We start from the raw sequence: 19,293 nt of genomic DNA, 5'->3' as shown, positions 1-19,293 counted from the left end.
TCTGAATCAGGCCCTCGGTCGGTAATATCACACTACAGTCTGCATTACAAATGCAGATTGTAGTAAATAGAGCCCTTTGAGATACATATGGTAAATAAATTACAGGATTTAACATATTACATCTTGTGATAGTTATTATTTGATAATGCCATAAGGGACAACTTCCGTCTTGTGCTCGTTTATATCAAATTTAAAATGAGCAGATACTGCATAGTGTGCATATAACATTCGATCGGGATGTAGTCTGGAAGCCGACGGTCTAAATGCCGACTACTTAATCCCAGCGAGGGTTGAATGACAGGCGTCTAAATCTAGACGCCTGTCATTTTACCGACGGCGGGAGACTGGCGCCCGGCATCAAGTCCCCCCCGGAAGTGATGCCGGGTGCCGCAGCAGACAGCCGCGGGGGGGGGGGGGGGAGGGTTAGGTTTAGGGCTCCCGGGGGGGACTTGGGAGGGTTGGGGTTAGGCACCCCCGGGGGGACTTAGGTTTAGGCAGCGGGGAAGGGTGGGTTAGTTTTCGGCACTTAGAGGGGGGGTTAGGGTTAGGCACAGGGGGGGAGGTTAGGTTAGGCACCCCTAAGGAGGGTTAGGGTTAGTTGATACCTTGAGGACGATCGGGATTTCCTCCTTTGTCGGGCAGCCGCTGTCGGCCGGCGGTAATACATATCACACCCATTAGATCACCCCCTTATATTTTGTTTTTCCTAAATCCTGTCCGGTGTCAAGAGTCTCGGCCCCTGGGTCAGATATGTCCTAAATATTTCTCCGTTGACTGATAGGGCAGCAGCTTATCCTTATACCTTGTGTCCTGCTTGCAAGAGATGAAACAATTGTTTTAGCGTTAGACGAAAAAAAAAAAAAATTGAATCATAACAATAACTTAACCATATGACTAAAGATGGATACATATCGGGGTTATTAAGGATCTGGTCGACTATCTATAATAAAGTTTGATTAGTACCAGAGACATTCATTTTTACATTAGGTTCATCATTCAGGTTTTCTGTCAGTCTAACTAGCTGTAGCACACAGGTATGACCTAAACTTCAGGAGTTATTGACACGTGTAGCATTTGTGGCTAACATTAGTCTCTGGTATGTAGCATCAGGTATATGGGTATTCTCTGAATAATTCCCATATGGCGGGCCTCTTTCTAATCCTTGATCCCTTCTATGCCAGTTACCCTGTTCCTGTTTATGTATAGGGTCATTTCTCCCATGTACCTGAGAATAACCCGAGTCTCTATTTTCCTTCTTATACTGTCCCAATCTACAATTTCTGGCCATATGTCCTGTTTGCCCCCTTACGTGACTGTGGCTGTCTTTCCTTACCATACCGTGCACTGTACCTTTGCTGCTGTGCACACTGTTCCTGTAGGACCTGTATACTCAGAGTCATTAATTTCTCACTTTGCATTTCCTTTCTTCTGGTTAGATTTTCATCAAGGGCAATAGCTGATTCCCTAAGGGCATCTACCGTGATTCCTCTCCAATATGGAATAGAGGTCTGAACTCTTGTTTTCAATTTCTCCTTCAGGCCACCCATAAGAACTGAAACAGCCACTTGCCTGTAATTCACATCGTCCTTTATGTCAGATATTCCTGTATACTTGTCCATCTCCAACGAAGCTCTATGGAAATATTCTACAACATTTTCATTATGTTTTTGCTTTATGGAGAAAATCTTAGGCCAATCAACCACGACAGGGAAGTACATTTGCAACTGGGTGTTAATGTTAATAATGTTCGCCTGATTATTCTCATCAGTTAAAGGTTTGTCTTCCTCCAGTTGACTATCCTTAATAAATGTTTGCACATCAATTGTGGGAGGAAGACCTGCCCTTAATACTACTCTCCAATCTTTATTTGTGGGTTCATAGGCGTTACCCAAAACCTTAATGAATTTTTGACAATTGGTCAGATCTTTCCTAGGATCAGGGAATTCAGTGATAATTGTCCGTAATTCAGATCTACTCCACGGACAATGCATAGCTACATTTCTAACTGGGATCACACCCTCCTTGTCACGCTTACCATTAGGAACAGCTATTGTGCGTACATGGTATCCTGCAGGTTTACTATTGTTTATGCTAATTGCAGGGACTGTTGTTTCAGTAGCATGTAAGCTCCTGGGCTTAGAAGCATCTGAGAGCACCTCATGATCCTCAACAATGGCAACTGGAGCAGAAACTACCCCTCCCCGTCTTTGGGGACCCTCCTGTAACTGGATGACATGAGAAACAGCAGAAATGAAAGCAGGTTCCTGGTCTTCATCATAATCATCATATTTTACGTTTTCCAACACTGAATACAAAATGCGTTTAACTTTCTTATCAGCGGTCCTTAAGCCCTCATCTGCATATGGCGGAGGTGGTACGCTTGCGACTTTTGTAACCTCCTGTATCTCTTTGTTTATACCAGTATGTGCGATTTTTTTTTCGTACCATGTAGCCACAAATTCAAACACGTATTATGTTTAAGTCGCCACTTCAGCGATCTTAACGTACAAATCTTATCTTTAACTCAGCTCAATATTTCTGGGTCAAAGCTTCCAACACTAGGAAATGGTTTCTCACATTGTTCAGTTAGTTTCATCCACTTATCACAGTACGATGTTGCCTTCACACCATACTTTTTGTGCATAATATACCTTGCCGACCCTACTGGTCCCAATTCGACCTGCACATCGGTCACAATTTGCGCCTGCCGCGTCTGCTTTGCTCCCATAGCGGAACGTATTATTCCTTATGCAAACAGTCCGCGGTGCGCGTCCACGAGCTCACGTTCCCTTTAGTGACGAGTCCTCCACTCTTCACAACTGGGAGCAAACCAAGCCAACCTCAAGTTACTATCCAGCGTGGTCCCTAACACACCCTGTTAAAGACTGATACGGTCACTCAGTTACAATTTACTTGTCTCCGAGCCTGGCCAATCACCTGCTTTCGTTGGTACTATTTACCGCAAGCTTTGATGATTGTTGTAAACAACTCAAGCAGATTAAAACTCTTGCTTTAATCAGTTGCATTTCTGAAACATACTTTTAATTTAATCTAACCTCACAACACAACAACAATACTCCTAATCCCTACAGTATCTTGTAGATTTCAAAAACCTGAATGCCTCTTACCTGGGCATTCAGCGCGATACCTCACTGGGGATCAAAGCGACGTGACCACTTTTTAACAATATTTCCAACACACAATTCACATTCCTGTACAGGAATTGTTCCTATTGCTGGTAGCTTATTTCCAGGAATCCCTAACAATTCTTCAGTATACTATACTATAGCAGAACAAATATAAACGTTTGAATTTAGCGGCAAACAGTAACTGCAGTATACTTAACTTAAAGGCTCACCCGCTTGTGCTTACACATAACCATCAATTTAAGTAGACAATCTATTTAAGTAATAAAAAAAAAAAAAAATGGCAATAGGACTTTTGTAGGAATTCGGTTTACCAGCACCAGATGCACTTTAAAAGAACGATTTACGTTCTTACCTTTAAAGATGCTGCCGGTACTTTTTATTTAAAATAATTTCTATTTAAAACATATATTGCCGGAGATAAAAATAAACTATGAGCCAGTTTCAGTCTTATTAGAAGGCCTCAGATTCTGTTGTCTGTGTCCTGGCACAATGTTTTCATATGCTAAATTAAGTTGTCCAGCAAGTCTGACCCGGAACAATAAAATGGTGTAATTTGAAACACAGAGCTACTGTATACAATTTTAAATGATAAGGCAACGTAACTATGAGGTAGAAAGTTATTTTATAATGCAACAAATATCTAACCAGACTATGCAATTTATCTTACCTTGTCCCGAATTCTCTCTGCAAGTAGGAACTTGGTGTATCACCACAGATGGTGTAAGATATAGAACAAATTGTTCTTACCTTTTTTCTGTGACGTGTCTTCCAGCTCTGGTGACACCCCAAATTCCTGTTCACGAATAGAGAAGTGAGAGTACTCTACCTATGAAAGGTCAATAATTTTGAAGTCTGCTCAGCTCACTTGGAGTTCCAAAGGCCAAAGGATTTATTTGCGAACAGAAATAAATAGCGTACCGCCCCTTACAATACGCAAGCGCGATTGGCACCAATACAAGGCTTCAATTCTGAATGCACTGACTTCCAACGGTCACTGCAGTACAATTTATAAGTTCACTTTCAAATAGTCCTTAGGGAATAAGATCATTGGTTACGGGCAGGGATATGTATATACTCGACGTCGGATAGGTCAGTTCTTTCTTCTTTGTGTGTGAGCAGTCGGATCTTCATTAGCCTGAGGGTCACGCCAAAACTACCCCAGTCTGGAATTCCTTTGTCTCACAGTATCATTGGAGAGGGGGAAGTTTCAGTTTCAGGTTAAGCACATTGCATTGTTTAACCATATATAATAAACAAGATCTAAAACATTATACCAATAATATTACATTTATGTTTACAACAGGGATGCAGTATTTACCTATAGTACGCTACAAATTAAATGCTGATTAAAATAAGACTAAACATCAATATACAGTTATGTAACATTATAAATATACTAAAAGTATATTTAAAATAAGAACTTTATTAATGATATTCCATAACCGCACGGTGTGGTGGTTTCTGCAGGGTCACCAAAGTTATCCGATTGGAATACAGAACAGAACAAGCCCAAGGAATGGTGTAATATTATGAATCACAATAGCATACAATCAGATTTAATACAATCAGATCTCATACAATCTAATTTGAGCAATCTGTAATTTGTAACAAATATAAGTACATGCCTTCATTCAAAATATCTAACTTTAACAACGCGAAAACGGGAACCGGCAAAACGCAAACAGACGAAAAGTGCTGTCAGATTTGGGGAAATCAGTCTGACACCCCCCAAAAGATGCACTGACATTGGGGATCAATGTAGATGCCCCCGAATAGCAATAATGAAGCTATTTGGGGTACTTAAATGCTCTCAATAGCTGCTAATTAGCGTCTTTGCACAAGTGGTGAAGAATAGCATTTAGCAGATTTTTTGGAAGAAAATATCTAGTCCCTGCAAATTTGGTACATGCAAATGGGTGCTAGCATGGTTAAAAATGCACAAAAGTTAAAAATGCACCTTCAGCAAGCACCTGTAATCAAAAAAACACCTGGGGCATTCTTGCAGACCCCCCAAAAGCTTATTTTGCTAGTTTTATGTTTGTACCCCAACTTTGTACTTTTTTACCCCCTTTTTCAAAGTAATTTTTTGGGGTGTTCTAATTATTTTAGGATTTTTTTGACGCAGTTAACTTATGGGGGCCTGTCCCAAGTGTGCAGGGTGGTTTCCCCACCTTTGCACCCCAAAACTGCATTTCCGCACATTTTTCCGCCTGCTTTCATAGGCGAATCTTTTTCGCCTATGCCAATGCATTGACTTTCCGCGTACGCAAAAAGTCTTTGGAATTGAAACCGGGGATAAGTTTTCGCCTGGCGAAATGACGTCATCAGCTTTTCGCGTCTAATTGAATATGCCCCTAAGACTATGAGAAGTCACCTCTGATCCTGTGACCAGTGTGACAGTGTTCAGACTACAGCCATGTTCCTTTATATGGTCACAGAAGTATTCAGTGACTTCTAATACCCATATCAGTGACAGTAGGGATTGCAGCATCACCAACATAATTCATTTCTAATCAGCTATTTTGTTTGTTCCCTGCAGGTTGCAGGCATTGTAGGAAGAGCGGACGTGCTTTCTTGTTTCTTATTCCTCCTCACCTTCTTCTCCTATATAAGGTTGGTCTTTACATCCGATGGGGAAGGGGCCGATTGACACGTGCACTAACGGTCATTAACAGTCATTTCCGGGCCCTTTTACAATATTTGGTGGAGAGCCCAAGATGGCCGCTCTGCTCTTATGAACATGCATGGGGGGCTTCAGGACTTCAATATACAGGTGCCGGCACCTTTGCATACCGGGGGGGGGGGCTCTATACCAGGCACATGGCACACACCCAGCAGTGGGGTTAGTAGCTGATTGTGTTAAAGATTTGATATGTACAATATTATTATTAATAAAATAGAGATCAATAAATTGTGCGCCTCAGTGAGGAGGGGGCCGTACTGTACTACGCGCTACAGGCCGAAGCAAACTCCAGTAAGCTTTACCTGCATCAATTAATTGTGGGGGGGGGGGGGGTAAAGCAAAGCTTCACACGTGCCACGAGTATCCCTATCCACATAGTGATCTATCTAACTGGTGAGCCACAAATAAGTTGACAAAAGTTGCAGCTGCTATTGCATTAATGTCTACCTCTGTATTGCAGACCCTCCAACATTTCCTAGTAAGAACCCGGTACATGGGGGGGCATGACCGCAGATAAAGGGGCGTGGTAATCGGTAAAGGGGCGTGTCCATGGGGGCTGGAGGCATCGGACGCTGGCTAGTTTAGAACATGCAGTAATATACTGCATGTTCTGTATACCGGCGCTGGCGGTCAGGGCAGAGAAGCACGGAGGTCGGCTGTCACTCAGCAGCGCTGCGGGAGTCCTGTGTCCCAGCAGCGCTGCTTAACAAATCTGGTGAGTGTACCAACCCGGTACAAAACGGTACAGCCCCGTTTGCCGGTACAGACCATTAGAAAACGGTACTGTACCGGCTAAAACGGTATAGTTGGAGGGTATGGTATTGGGTTCTAAATATATAGTGTGATATGACCGGGGTAGGGGGTCGCTCTCCTGGGGTAGATGGACACCTCCTTACACACAGCAGCTAGGAAATAGCACTCCAGTCGTGGATTTTCGTGCAGGCTGGTCGGAACCAGTTTTTATTGTGCAACGTCAATAATGACATAAACAAACATAAAATAAACCCTAGCCCGTCTGGGCTCTAACTAGACAGTAAGTTCCCTCACTAACCGAACACTAAAATAAGTTTACGTCCACAGTACCTTCTGGTTTGTAGCAAACAGTGTCTCAGAGCAAGCTAACCTGCGGGCCTGCTCTCCCAGGTATGAGACACTCAGCCACAAATAAACCTATCTTATCACAGCCATTTCCAGGTGCAAGCCCTAATGACCTGCTACCAGGCTGAAAGGCCCAACACCCGGAGTGGCCTGTGGATGGAGCCCTCCCTCTCCTCACATCCACACCCTCAGGACCCATCCGGCTTTTCACAACAGCCGACATTTCTAGTCTGCTTTGTTCAACAGACTTCTCCTGGGGTTTTTTAAAAGACATAGGACAGGAACCTGGGACAGATATAGAAGCCATTCCACACTTCTCCAGTGCTTCTATCACAATGGATAATCACTAATACTAATAAATATTATATTTGATTTGTTTTGGACGATGGTGGAAGTAGTTCTGTCTTTGTGCATTAAGCTTTGTCCATGTTTCATCTCTGCTCTCAGGAGCGTGGAGGTAAAACCAGCCACCGATGATGTCTTCCCCAGCACCTCATCTCCCCTCCTGCTGCTGCTCAGCCTGCTCCTGGGGACCTGTGCCATGCTGGTGAAGGAGACGGGGGTCACCGTGTTTGGGGTCTGCCTGGTGTACGATTTCCATATCCTGTGTCTGAGGAGATGTAAAAGGTTCCTTATGTCTTTGATTTTCCCCTCATTGCAGAAGAGGTCGGGACAGGTTTCGGTGCTGTACATAACTTGGGTTTACAACATAAACTTGTAAGGGGACTAAAATCTAACAAACGCCAGTGGGCGGCCATTTACAGACACGGCAAAGCGCGGGTGCCGGTGTGTAAAACCGTAACTTCCTGTTGTCATGGCGTGTGCTGCGCTCCCATCTTTTCTTACGTTTTTAAATGACCCCCCCCATTACTTTGATACCTTTACTAGATATCTCTTTATTTGGATGCTAAGGAAGAGATTTAATTAATTTTGGAGAGAGAGCTAAAATTGGAGATAAAGTACCAACCAATCAGCTCCTTTCATTTTCCAAACACAGCCTATAAAGCGACAGTTAGGAGCTGATTGGTTGGTACTATTTATCTCCAATTTTATCTCCAAGCTTTATGAAATCTCCCCTTATGGGGTATATTTACTAAAGTGCAGGTTTATAGAAGTAGAGATGTTGCCCATAGCAACCAATCAAATTCTACTCGTCATTTATCTAGCACCTTCTAGAAGATAATAGCTAGAATCTAAGCCTTGGATGTAGATAAAGTCCCAACCAATCGGCTCCTAACTGTCATGTCACAGGCTGTTGTTTGAAAAATGACAGTTAGGAGCTGATTGGTTTGGACGTTATCTACGTTCACTTTATAGCTATCCAAGGCTTAGTAAATAGACCCCTCAGTAATATTGTGTAACAGGTGGAATCACACCCTGGACACACAAACCCAGCTTTTTTGCACGCTGCGCTTCAGTTGTGAATGAGCCCCAGAGTGCGTGTGCTAGCGTGCAGTCCTGAGTGTCAATGTGCAGCACAATTGCAGCAGTTTAGGGTGGATTATATGCAGTATGTACAGAGAGGCCGTGTGTGATTACATGATCATGTGCACTGTGCAATCTGTGACAGGAAGGAATAATGAGATCATTGACGCTTAAATAAACTTTACATTGTAGTAACCTGTGACAGATTCTCTCGTTACCTATGTCTGACCGTGTGCGCAGGACCCCGATCCCATTAATACTCCTCCTTTTTATGACCTCCAGGCCCTCATCTTCCCACCACCCTATGAATATTTGGAATGTGGCCGGTCCCTTCCTGAAGAGAGCCTTTCTGGTTTCCTGCCATGTAAGTGGAATGTGGAATATTGGTTTCAGTTCAGTTTTTTCTCCTGACAGAACAGAGAGCCGCGCGCAGCCCTCTGTACTGGTATACGGAGCGCTCTGTACTGGCATACGGAGCCCTCTGTACTGGTATACGGAGCCCTCTGTACTGGCATACGGAGCCCTCTGTACTGGTATACGGAGCCCTCTGTACTGGCATACGGAGCCCTCTGTACTGGTATAGGGAGCCCTCTGTACTGGTATACGGATCCTTCTGTACTGGTATACGGAGCCCTCTGTACTGGCATACGGAGCCCTCTGTACTGGTATACGGAGCCTAGTTACAGAGTGTATGCCAGGGGCGAGTCAGTCGCAACGCAGTCAGGATGGTCTGTGCCTAAGTATGTAGAGAAAGGATGTCTGTCCCGGGCCAGGTCCAGCTGCCTCTTATTGTATCCATACATGCAACAAACCTCTACAGTAAATAAAGGATTCCAAATTCAATTTAAATAAAAACCGTATATAACCCTGCGACTGCTCTGCAACATGTAAAAATATTAACCTCTTCTCTTCCAAAGGTATGTACCTGTAGTTCCATAACCTCGGGATATGTATAAATGGAGATTTACAATGAAATGGATTACTTATGTCAGTTCGGCAGGAGCGTTCCAGAGCAGTGTTTGTCTGTAAGACGCCCCCCGCTGTGTTATTCAGTAGACGGGAAATATACAGTGTATCTCACAGTTCCATCTCTGTCTACCCCAATAGTTTCAGAGCACAAGTTTACCCAAAACTGATCATTTCCTAATTAAAACCTGGCCCCAAAAGCTTATTTGTGGTGTGGCGCTCAGGTTATCCCGCAGGACCACCGACACCTGGCGGGTGACCCCCGCTGTTCCTAGCAGCCCCCCCCCCCGGCAGCGTGCTGTTGTCGGGGAATGGGTCGCCTCTCGTCAGCAGCGAGAAGAGGGCGGTAGACGGCTCTGGACGCTCCTCACTGCTGCGCACGCAGACTTGGACCTGCCAGATAGACTGAATGCCGCACCCCATGGAAGCAATGTGGGATTGCATTTTAATTAATATACTCTAAAATGTAGTGCCTTGCGAATTTGGTACGCGGCACAAACGGGCTTACATTAAACTCGCCATCACCCACTATTAGTATAATCTGGCCGCTCAGTCGTCCTGTGGTACTTGAGGACTGGAGTTGAGAACCTTTGCACTAGATAAATCAGTGGCGTCACAAGGGGGGTGCGGGGGGTGCGGGCCGCTCCGGGTGTCACCCTCCAAGGGGGTGACACCAAAAGCCACACACTCATGTCTGCAGCTCGCACTCCCCCCTGCCGCCGAAACACCCATGCCCGCACCCGATGCACCCCCTGCCGCCACCACACTACCGGCATTATCCGCCAGTCGGAGAGGGAGAGGGGGGAGGGCGGACCCCGCCGGGTGAAACAAAGAGGTGGTCAGGGAGGAAGTTTCTACTTCAGGGTCCATAGGGGGTCCACAGGGTTGACCTTGGGGTATAGGTTGGGAACCAAATCCGGGCACCACGCAGTTAAAGCTTTTAGCTCCCAGGATGCACTGGGTCCACTCTCCCTATAACCCCACCCCCAAGCCAGAGGCACCTCAGTTTAAGTTGGTGCCCGGCCGGAGTCGGGTCACCGTTAGCGCAGGGGGAGCTGATTAGCAGCCCCTAAGCTTATTTTATTTTTATAGGGACAAAGTTTTTTCATGGACTTTGGACTCTTCAGAGCGGCAGCGTCGGACTGTCCATAGGACGTCTAAGCTGCCGCTCCGTCACCCCGCTGGCGCTGAGACGCCAGTACAGATCTGGGGATCTCAGCGGGACCCCAGAGTCTGTACTAGCCGGACTCTGCGGGCGCCCAGGACTGCTGCCGGATCCACGGGGAGCAGGTAAGGTTGCGGATCACCGCTTGCGGTGATCCGCGCATTTCAAATGCAGTCCTGTGCCTCCGGTCTCAGGGGACAGACCGGAGGCGCCGGCAGTGGCGGCGGGCCCCCCATACCCCGTGTGTCCACTAGACCACCAGGGACTTAACGATCGGTGCAGGGAGCCGGCGTCCCGGGGGTTAATAGCCGGCCAGGGGAGGCAGCCTTCCCTGTTACAGCGGCTCCTCCCCTCAGCTCAGCGCGCCTTTCAGTATCCATAGTCTGGCGTCGCTGAGCTGCTTCCTCCGCGGGCCACGCTTCCTCTGAGGTCTCCAGCGGCCATTTTATCTCTGTGGTGCAGCAGAAATCTCTCAGGATGGCAGTGAGTCCAGTCCCCCTGCGTACCTCACCATCAGGTCAGTGTACACAGCGCTGTAGCCTTCCCAGACACTGAATCTGGGCAGTTGAATGCAGTGTAATAGTGCAGTATATTATATGACATGTTTATGTATATATGTATATATCTGCATTGTATGTGACTTATGCTAGTGCTGACTGTACTTTATTCTCTCACCTGTCAGTGTATATCTATCCCTTTTCTTTATCTGCCCTAATACAGCTGTACTTAGGGTGGTTCTGAGACCTCACATTTATATACTTGTTAATATTTGTGTGGTTTGTCACATACTGTTGCGTGCTGCACGTTGCCATATTTTAGATGGAACTGTGTGTTGCATACGCTGAAAATGGGTCCCTGCAGCTAATTTTTGGCATCAGTCAGGACCAGTATAGTGCTGCTTAATATTTCCGCCAAGATTGGTCAGATATGTCTGACCAGGAGATAGAGCGTTATACTGCACCCATTTTTACTATCCTGCAAGTCATGTGCTGCAGGTGTTAGTGCGGAGGATTTGACTCATAAAGGGTTCTGTATGTGGCGTCATCTGGTGCCGGCCTCTTTCACGACCCCCTTGGGCGGTTTGTTTTCTCGGGATCCTCTCAATTGCGGATCGCCGGGCGGGCCCCATTGTTGTACCTCACTTGGGGTTACTTCACCATACTGCCCTTTTCATCTCAGGGTATCTCGCAGCTTCTTGCACTCTTCCCCTGTGACACAGACTACCGCTCCCTGCAGGGGTTTTTCGCAGTATATGAATTCCCCCTGGTGCCACAATAGTCTGTCATTCCCCTTGCAGGGATTACCACAACAGCCACCCTGGGTGGATGTCGTTTTCTACGAAACGCTAATTGGCGTGGTTGACGCCCTGTGGTTACTTCCCAGTTGGCTCTGCCGTGAACTGGGTACTGTTCGGGGCTCTTTCCCTCTTACACGGGGGGAAGCCTATTTCAGGTATTATTATCCCTGCTTTAGGGCTGGTAGCAGGTCCATTCTGGTTAGAGTGAATGTTGACCTGCACCTGTATCATACACCCTCAGTATTGCGTGCCTTCGGGTTACCTGTTGCTGACTAGCTTGTGGATCGCATAGCGGGACTCTGGCTGTTGCCAGATAGGAGGTGTTACAACAGTGTTTGGCCTCCTGTCCCAAATTCCCTGAGGGTCATCACGAGCCCCTCCTGGGGGGGATGGGCGTGTTACTCGTCTGATTACAGACGTTACTACGCCTCCCATTCCTGCGTGGTCGGATTCTTCGGATCCGTAGGTGGTAACTCTGCCTGAAATCAGTATACTTGCTTTCAGGAGTTGTTACCCATCCTACCATGGCTATAGCATGGTTGGTTAATACTATTGCATATTGGGTTGATGCATTTGTAACGTTTTTTCCCCTCCAACACGTCGGGGGTTCAAATGTATTTGGTCGCTCATGTAATATATGCAGTTGTCATAGGTGGACATGCCTATATTGGATACCAGTCTCCTAACTTTCAGAGTTCCGGCTGCGACTGTATCCTCCGTAATACCCTATGGCTGCGCTCTGAGAATGCAGAGGTGCAGATACCATCTTTAGGGTTGATATTGTTTGGTCCTGACCTTGACAAGATTGTAGTAACATTGGCAGTATTACTAACGACAAGTTTACCGCTTTCAGCTATGCACACTACAAGGCCTCAGACTAAGTCTGTTAAGTCTTTTTTGTCCTCTGGGTCAGCCTAAAGGTCTGTTTCTTCGTAGACTGTCGGCATCTACAAGGGCCGACATATCCAGTACCGAGCAGGCCTGGACTGCCAGCCGATCCTGCTTCTGAACCTACGGATATCTCTTCAGTCTGACGGGACAGGCCTACAACTGGGAGATACCGATTTTCTCAGTTCGCCCGGTATTAGTGTCAAGTTGCCGCGGCTACGTGGGTAGGAGGGTACGCCCTCTTTACAAGGGCCTTACAGATCCAGAAAGCTATGCAGTTGTTGCGGTAAGCGGAGCTAATTGGGCCATCCCCACTATCTCAGTGAGGGACTGGTTGTTCTGTTTTCTTTCTGGTGCGGTGGCTGAATGGTCCTCTTTGGCCTGTTCTCTGTCTCAATTCCCTGAACCAGTTCCTAAAGCTACCTGGGCTCAGGAGGAAATCCCTATGCTCCATCATACGATGTTTGGAACCTGGGGACTTTAGGGTATCACTGGATGTACAGGACGCGTGCCTACGGGTACTTACAGAGACCTTTCCTCAGCATGGGCTGAGGTTTGCTGTATCACAGCAACACTTACAATTTTTCGGGCTCTGCCTGTTGGGACTGTCCTCAGCCCCACAGGGGTTTACCAGCGTTTTGGATTTTCTGACAGTTCTTCTGTTCAGTATATCCCAATGCTCCTGTACCTGGACGGCCTCCTGCTCTTAGCGGGATCACCGGGGTACTTTACGGCCAGGTCAGGATGACTGTGGCTTCTTCAGGGTGCAGACGTTTAATCAACGGGGAAAAAGTCCTCCCTGCATCCCTCTCTGGGTATTCTTCATCTAGGATCCCTGCTGGATTCTCAGAATCTGAGAATTCTTCTGGCGTAAGACGGAATCTCCTCTCTTCCATTAGGAGTACATGGTTGTCTGCGCAGTCGACAGATGTCTTTACACTCTGGGATGCATGGTGGAATGGGCTCAGTTCCATTCCAGGCCTTTCCATAATTGGCTCATCTCCAGATGGAATGAGTTTTTTCTGTCGGATAACTGTTCAAACGATGATGCTCTCTCCGGAGGCAAGTCGGTCCCTGTCCGGGTGGCTATGGCCATCTCGTCCAGGGTTTTCTTTGCTAGGGACAGTGTCTGGACCGAATCCTTTTCAGTGCAGTTGGACGTCTGTCGATTCCACCCTGTCAATTAACTTACTCTGGCATAACTCTTGTTTCCCGGTGAACCTGAAAAGGTTCAGTCCGACAGGGTCAGGACAGTGGCTTCCTTTTTAGCAACACTGTTCGTTGGGTGGCAATGACAGGTATGTCACATATTCGGACATAGTCCGAGGGTCTCCTCCCGACCATCTCGGCAGCGTTCATTTCAGGAGCTCTCCATTGGGAAGCGGGAGTCCTCAGCCGTCACGACGTGCATCCCGGGGACTAGTCTCTTCCCCAAGAGAGGTTTCATCTCCTGGTGAGCAGGGGGGGCCCCCCTGAGGTGACCCTCATGGCCTTCTGACTTTATCACACTATGGTGTTACAGTTCAGCTCTGGGGATTCTGAAGCAAACTTCAGCGACTCTTTGTCGGTGAAGTGGTCCTTCCACTTTGTGTACCTGTGTTCTCCGGTCTCCCTTCTTCCTCGAGGTCTTTGGAAGTGTTTTCAATCGAGACGGAGATGCTTTCCTGCTGGTGGCTCCTGATTGCCCCAGATGTCAGGGGTACTTGGATCTTCGGAGTCTCTACATCGATACTCCATCCCTGATGCTTCACTGCCCGGACCTGTTGTCTCAGGGTCCTTGGTTTTGCCTTGGACCTGGGTCGTTTGTCTTTGACTGTGTCCTTACAGTGGTCTTACGGCTTCCCTGGCTTTGTCATCGTTGGAATGATTAGAGCATATGGATCAGCTTTTGCTGGGACCTACCACAAACTGTGGCAGCCATAAATCTTATGGTATTGTACCTGTCGATACAATCCTCCGGTGTCCAGGATTTCCAGATATTCTGGCATTCCTTCCGGCTGGCTTGGGTTTCACACTTGGCCTGGTCTTCCTGACAGTGCGGATCTCTACACTGTCAGTATGGTTAAGATATGGAATTGCTTCACTCTGGTATCCAGTTCATCCTTTGGAGTGTTTTCTTGATTATGCCTCCATTTGTCCTCCCTAGGGACTCCTTGGGAGTAAGTAGTGGTTCTTCGTTACCTCCGGGGACAGTCAATGGAACCGCTGGTTGTGATAGCCATTACATGGTCTATTGCTTAGGCTCTCTCTTTCTCTCAGGGTGTTTATATCAACCAGGAGAGTGTCTGAATTGGGAGCGTTCTCATGTGGCTCCCTCTTCTGGAGGGCATCATGTCAGGGTGGGAGTTGCTCTCGCCCTGTGTTTCTTCTTAGTGGTTTTCAGGTTCCATATTATTCTGGAACTTATGGTACGGCCATTCTGTCCCCAGTCCTCTCGGCTGGTGTGGCCTCATTGACTGTGGTCTGGCCTCTTTGGATTTATGTGATCCGTTCAGGTTCCTTACGGAAATCGGACTCCTTATTGGTGGTCTGAGATTTCTGGTTTTCACAGGAAAGGATGGCCGGCCTATAACCAAATGTTGACTTGGATGGCCTCGTAGGTCTTCCTCAGGGGCCTACCCATGGGTAGGCCTTCCTGTTGTTGATGCTTGTTTTTTCTCGGGCCATGTGACCCTCGTGTGCGGCTCGCTGTGGCGCCTCGGCTGTTTTGCCTTACTAGGTGGCCACGTGGTCTTCTGTCCACACCTTTTTAAGGTTCTAGGCATTGGTTTCCTTTGCCTCTCAGGATGCTTCCTTTTTGGCGACGGATTCTCCTCTCAGCACAGGAGCGTCCCCACCCTTGGTTGAACTGCTTTGGGACATCCCCAAGGTCAACCCTGTGGACCCCCTATGGACCCTGAAGTAGAAAACAAGAGATATGGTAAGAACTTACCTTTGTTATCTCTGTTTCTACGAAGTCCATAGGGTCCACAGGGCGCCCGCCCTGACGCACCTGGCTTCATATGGGCTGTGTGGCTGGTCACCGGTTTTCCGTCTCCCATTTCGATAAGTATGGTTATTGAGTGTTCCAGTTTTCTCTCTCGTTTTCTCTCCTCCTCCGGCCTTTGGCTACTTACAAACTGAGGTGCCTCTGGCTTGGGGGTGGGGTTATAGGGAGAGTGGACCCAGTGCATCCTGGGAGCTAAAAGCTTTAACTGCGTGGTGCCCGGATTTGGTTCCCAACCTATACCCCAAGGTCAACCCTGTGGACCCTATGGACTTCGTAGAAACAGAGATAACAAAGGTAAGTTCTTACCATATCTCTTGTTTTGCCTATAACCTTGGAGTAGGAGCTCCCAAGCTCCGCCTACCTGCTTTACAATGCACAGGCATCCGGCAGGTGACTGGTCAAGTGCGCGGCGTGACGTGATGATGTCACGGCACCCGCGGTCTTTGTGTGCCTGACTGACTGTGTGAAGAGCCAGAACGCCGAGGGGGGGCTGCATTATCTGGAGGATGTCTCTATTGACGGACACTGACAAACAGCTGCCTGCCACTGATGAAGAGGAGAGCAGAGGCGGTCAGTCAGCTTTAAGAACTGCTTAAAGCTGTAAGGTAAGTAATTAGTTTTTACAGCTGCAGGAGAGGGTGGGGGTAAGGGTGGGGGTCCCCGACTCATTCAGCCAGCTCTCACAGAAAGCCAAGGAGGTGCACACTAGCTGGGCTAGGAGATTGCTCGACATGTACATCCAGGTGCTGAGGGACAAGTGGAGGCTACAACTCATGCCGGATAAGATAGCTCTAGTGAAATGGCCTGGGTCTCCCAGCAGGAAGGAGGTACTGCCCCAGCTGCAATTTACCCTTACCCCCTCCATACCCATAACACTGCCTGCCCCTAACCCCCTCCTTGACCCAGTAGTGTCCCAGCTGCTATCTATAACCCCCTCACTGCCCCAGCTGCTATATATCCTAACCCCATTCTTGCCTCCAGTACTCCAACTGCTATCTACCCTTATTCCTTTTTCCTACCCCAACTGCCATTATCCCAATCTAGCCCCTCCCTGCCCCAACTGCTCCCTTTCTTAGCCCCCAGCTCTACCCCAACTGCTGCATGCCCTTAACCGCCCCTATCCCAATTGCTACCTGACCCCAATCCTAGCAGTGTCACAAACCCCCTCTCTGACTCCAGCACTGCACCCGTTGACTATTTGAGATCAAGGCAATGTATTTTAAGCATTTTCTGTACTGAAAATATGAGTGTGACTACATGTGTAAGGCATGTGGGGTGTTCTGATGCTATGTGGGGAGGCATACTGTAAGGGGAGCTCAAAGCATAATTTGTGATGGCACCCAGAAACAGTTGAGTAGGAGCCCAATATATTAAAGTGAGGGGTTCTTGGGACCCACAATTTTTTGTCACTTAGGGCTATCACAGTATTATATATATTTTTTTCTTCTGAAAGACTAAATGTACAGATTTCAGATATTTATCTCTTAAAAAAAGAGTTTCATGGGTAAATCCTAATTGGAACTTAAGGGGCATATGAGGTGGGTCTGATGACGAGGGAAGATTTTATTTGGCACTGAAGGGGCATGTGGGGGAGTCTGTTTGGCAATTAAGGGGCATGTGAGGTTGGTCTGATGACATGGGAAGATGTAATTGGTACTGCATTGAGACTGCTGGAATGTGGGAGGTCTGTTTGTCACTTAAGGAACAAGTGAGGTCTTAAATCCTGGAATCCCGCCGATCCCGGGAATGGCCATCCTACCAGATGTCTAGTTTTGCCTATGAGGAGGAGCACAGTGTGACTGCTGGACTGGTAAGGGGGGAGAGTTTTTTTTGGTGGAGGGAGGGGGGGGTGTCACCATGCGTTACAGCACCGGGTGACACCAACCCTAGTGACGCCTCTGAGATAAATGATAGGAGTAATCTGATTGATAGCTTTGGCCAACTACTTCACGTTCTCTCTTTCCAAGGCTTGATACATGTTTCCGAACAGCCATGAGCATCCATGGAATATTACAGTCACAGCAAGGCCCCCAGAGTGTCTGGGCCCCAATATGGTTCTGGCTGCTGCTGCTATCTCCTAATGCTACACCAGCGTGGCCTGTATAGCCATCTCTGCTTTACTACAGAATGGGTTACTGGGGCCAGGAATCAGGCTGCACCCTTTATTTACTGTATCCATTCCCAGAGGACAGCATTGTCCGATCGCTGTGTGAATGAGGAAGCCGTGTACTGTGAGAGCCATGAATACGTCTGCTGCTCCCTCTCTCCAGCTCGCTGAGAGGACACAGTATCTGACCAGACTTTGTGTTTCATGCAGGTGACGGTGGTTTTGTGTTTCCGTGTGTATATCATGGGAGGATCGATGCCATTGTTCTCCGAGCAGGACAACCCGGCCTCCTTCTCACCTTACCTCCTCACCAGGTACGTTGGCCAGGTACCAGCTCTGCGCTGTCTTTGTGCTGTGCGGTGGGATAAGAGCCTTCAGGTCCTAACACTGCAGGTTGCGTAACAAACAACGGGATAAATTCCGTCAGGCCGGCATGGAAACGCGTCTCCTACCCCTGGGGACTTTACCATAATTCAAAGACAGTTACTCTCATAGGTCAAAGATAATGCAGGCCAGGGGCAAACCATAAAAAGTGCTACTCCCAGCATTTAGAGTACTCTTGTTTAAATGAGCAGGACTAGTTTGGTTTCAGTATAATTATTCAGTATAATTATTAATTCTGTACATTAGATAATTCTATGAAATAACTCACAGAAAAGGCAGATCAAGCAGATATATTATTCTCATGTAACAATCTCACCTATGTAGATTATAATAATATAATTTATGCAGATTATTACCATGGGAGGAATAACATAACGATGCATAGTATATTTCCTAGGCTTTGGAAAACTACATCTGTTGCAGTAAAGGGACACATCAGCTACATACACATACCCCGAGAATCCGGAACACACATGTACAGATCTATACAGAACACACATGTACATTTGTAAAGCGCAACAGTATATGCTTACACTATATACGTAACTGTTAATAATAATAATATAATATATATACCCAGGACACTGAACACATATATGCACAGAACATTGGACATGCATGTACAGATATACCAAGAACATCAAACACATACTGTACGTGCACAGAACACTGAACAGGCATTGGTATACAAGATGAAAACTCTGCACATGTAGGTGTACATCACCCAGAACATAGAATACACAGGTGCTATGTGCACCAGGAATGTTGAACTTGTCTCTACAGCTAGAACATCGTATATATGTCTACATCTGATATATTAAACATGTATGGACATATATACGGTGGACATTGCACATAATAATAATACACCTGGGACATTGCATCTAATATACACTGCGGAATTATTATTATGTACTTACATAGCAGCAACATACAGCTTGCCATGTAATCAGAGACCTACCTGTGCGGCTTTAGACCGTGGCAGGAAACCAGAGCACGCAGACAAACATTTGGAGGACACACAAACTCCACACAGATAGTAACCCTGTCAGCTTCGATCCCATGGCCCCAGTGCTGTAAGCCAGCAATGCCAACCACTGTGCTACCCTACATTGCACAATATATATTACACCTGGCACACT

The 19,293-nt window shown here is 47.0% G+C and overlaps 1 protein-coding gene across 1 annotated transcript in view; it reads left to right on the top strand.

The window, feature by feature from the left end:
* Nucleotides 1-19,293, top strand: part of TMTC1 (transmembrane O-mannosyltransferase targeting cadherins 1) — a 59,926-nt gene that overhangs the window by 17,232 nt on the left and 23,401 nt on the right. Inside the window, exons 4-7 of the mRNA XM_088459312.1 lie at nucleotides 5,689-5,762; nucleotides 7,378-7,557; nucleotides 8,638-8,719; nucleotides 17,978-18,081. Coding sequence (XP_088315438.1) covers nucleotides 5,689-5,762; nucleotides 7,378-7,557; nucleotides 8,638-8,719; nucleotides 17,978-18,081 — 440 coding nt within the window. The remainder of the gene's footprint in view (nucleotides 1-5,688; nucleotides 5,763-7,377; nucleotides 7,558-8,637; nucleotides 8,720-17,977; nucleotides 18,082-19,293) is intronic.

This window comes from Taudactylus pleione, unplaced genomic scaffold, assembly GCF_031769625.1.
Source record: "Taudactylus pleione unplaced genomic scaffold, aTauple2 ptg000903l, whole genome shotgun sequence".
NCBI lineage: Eukaryota > Metazoa > Chordata > Amphibia > Anura > Myobatrachidae > Taudactylus > Taudactylus pleione.
Note: the sequence above shows the minus strand (reverse complement) of the source record. Positions and strands in the feature narration are given on the sequence as shown.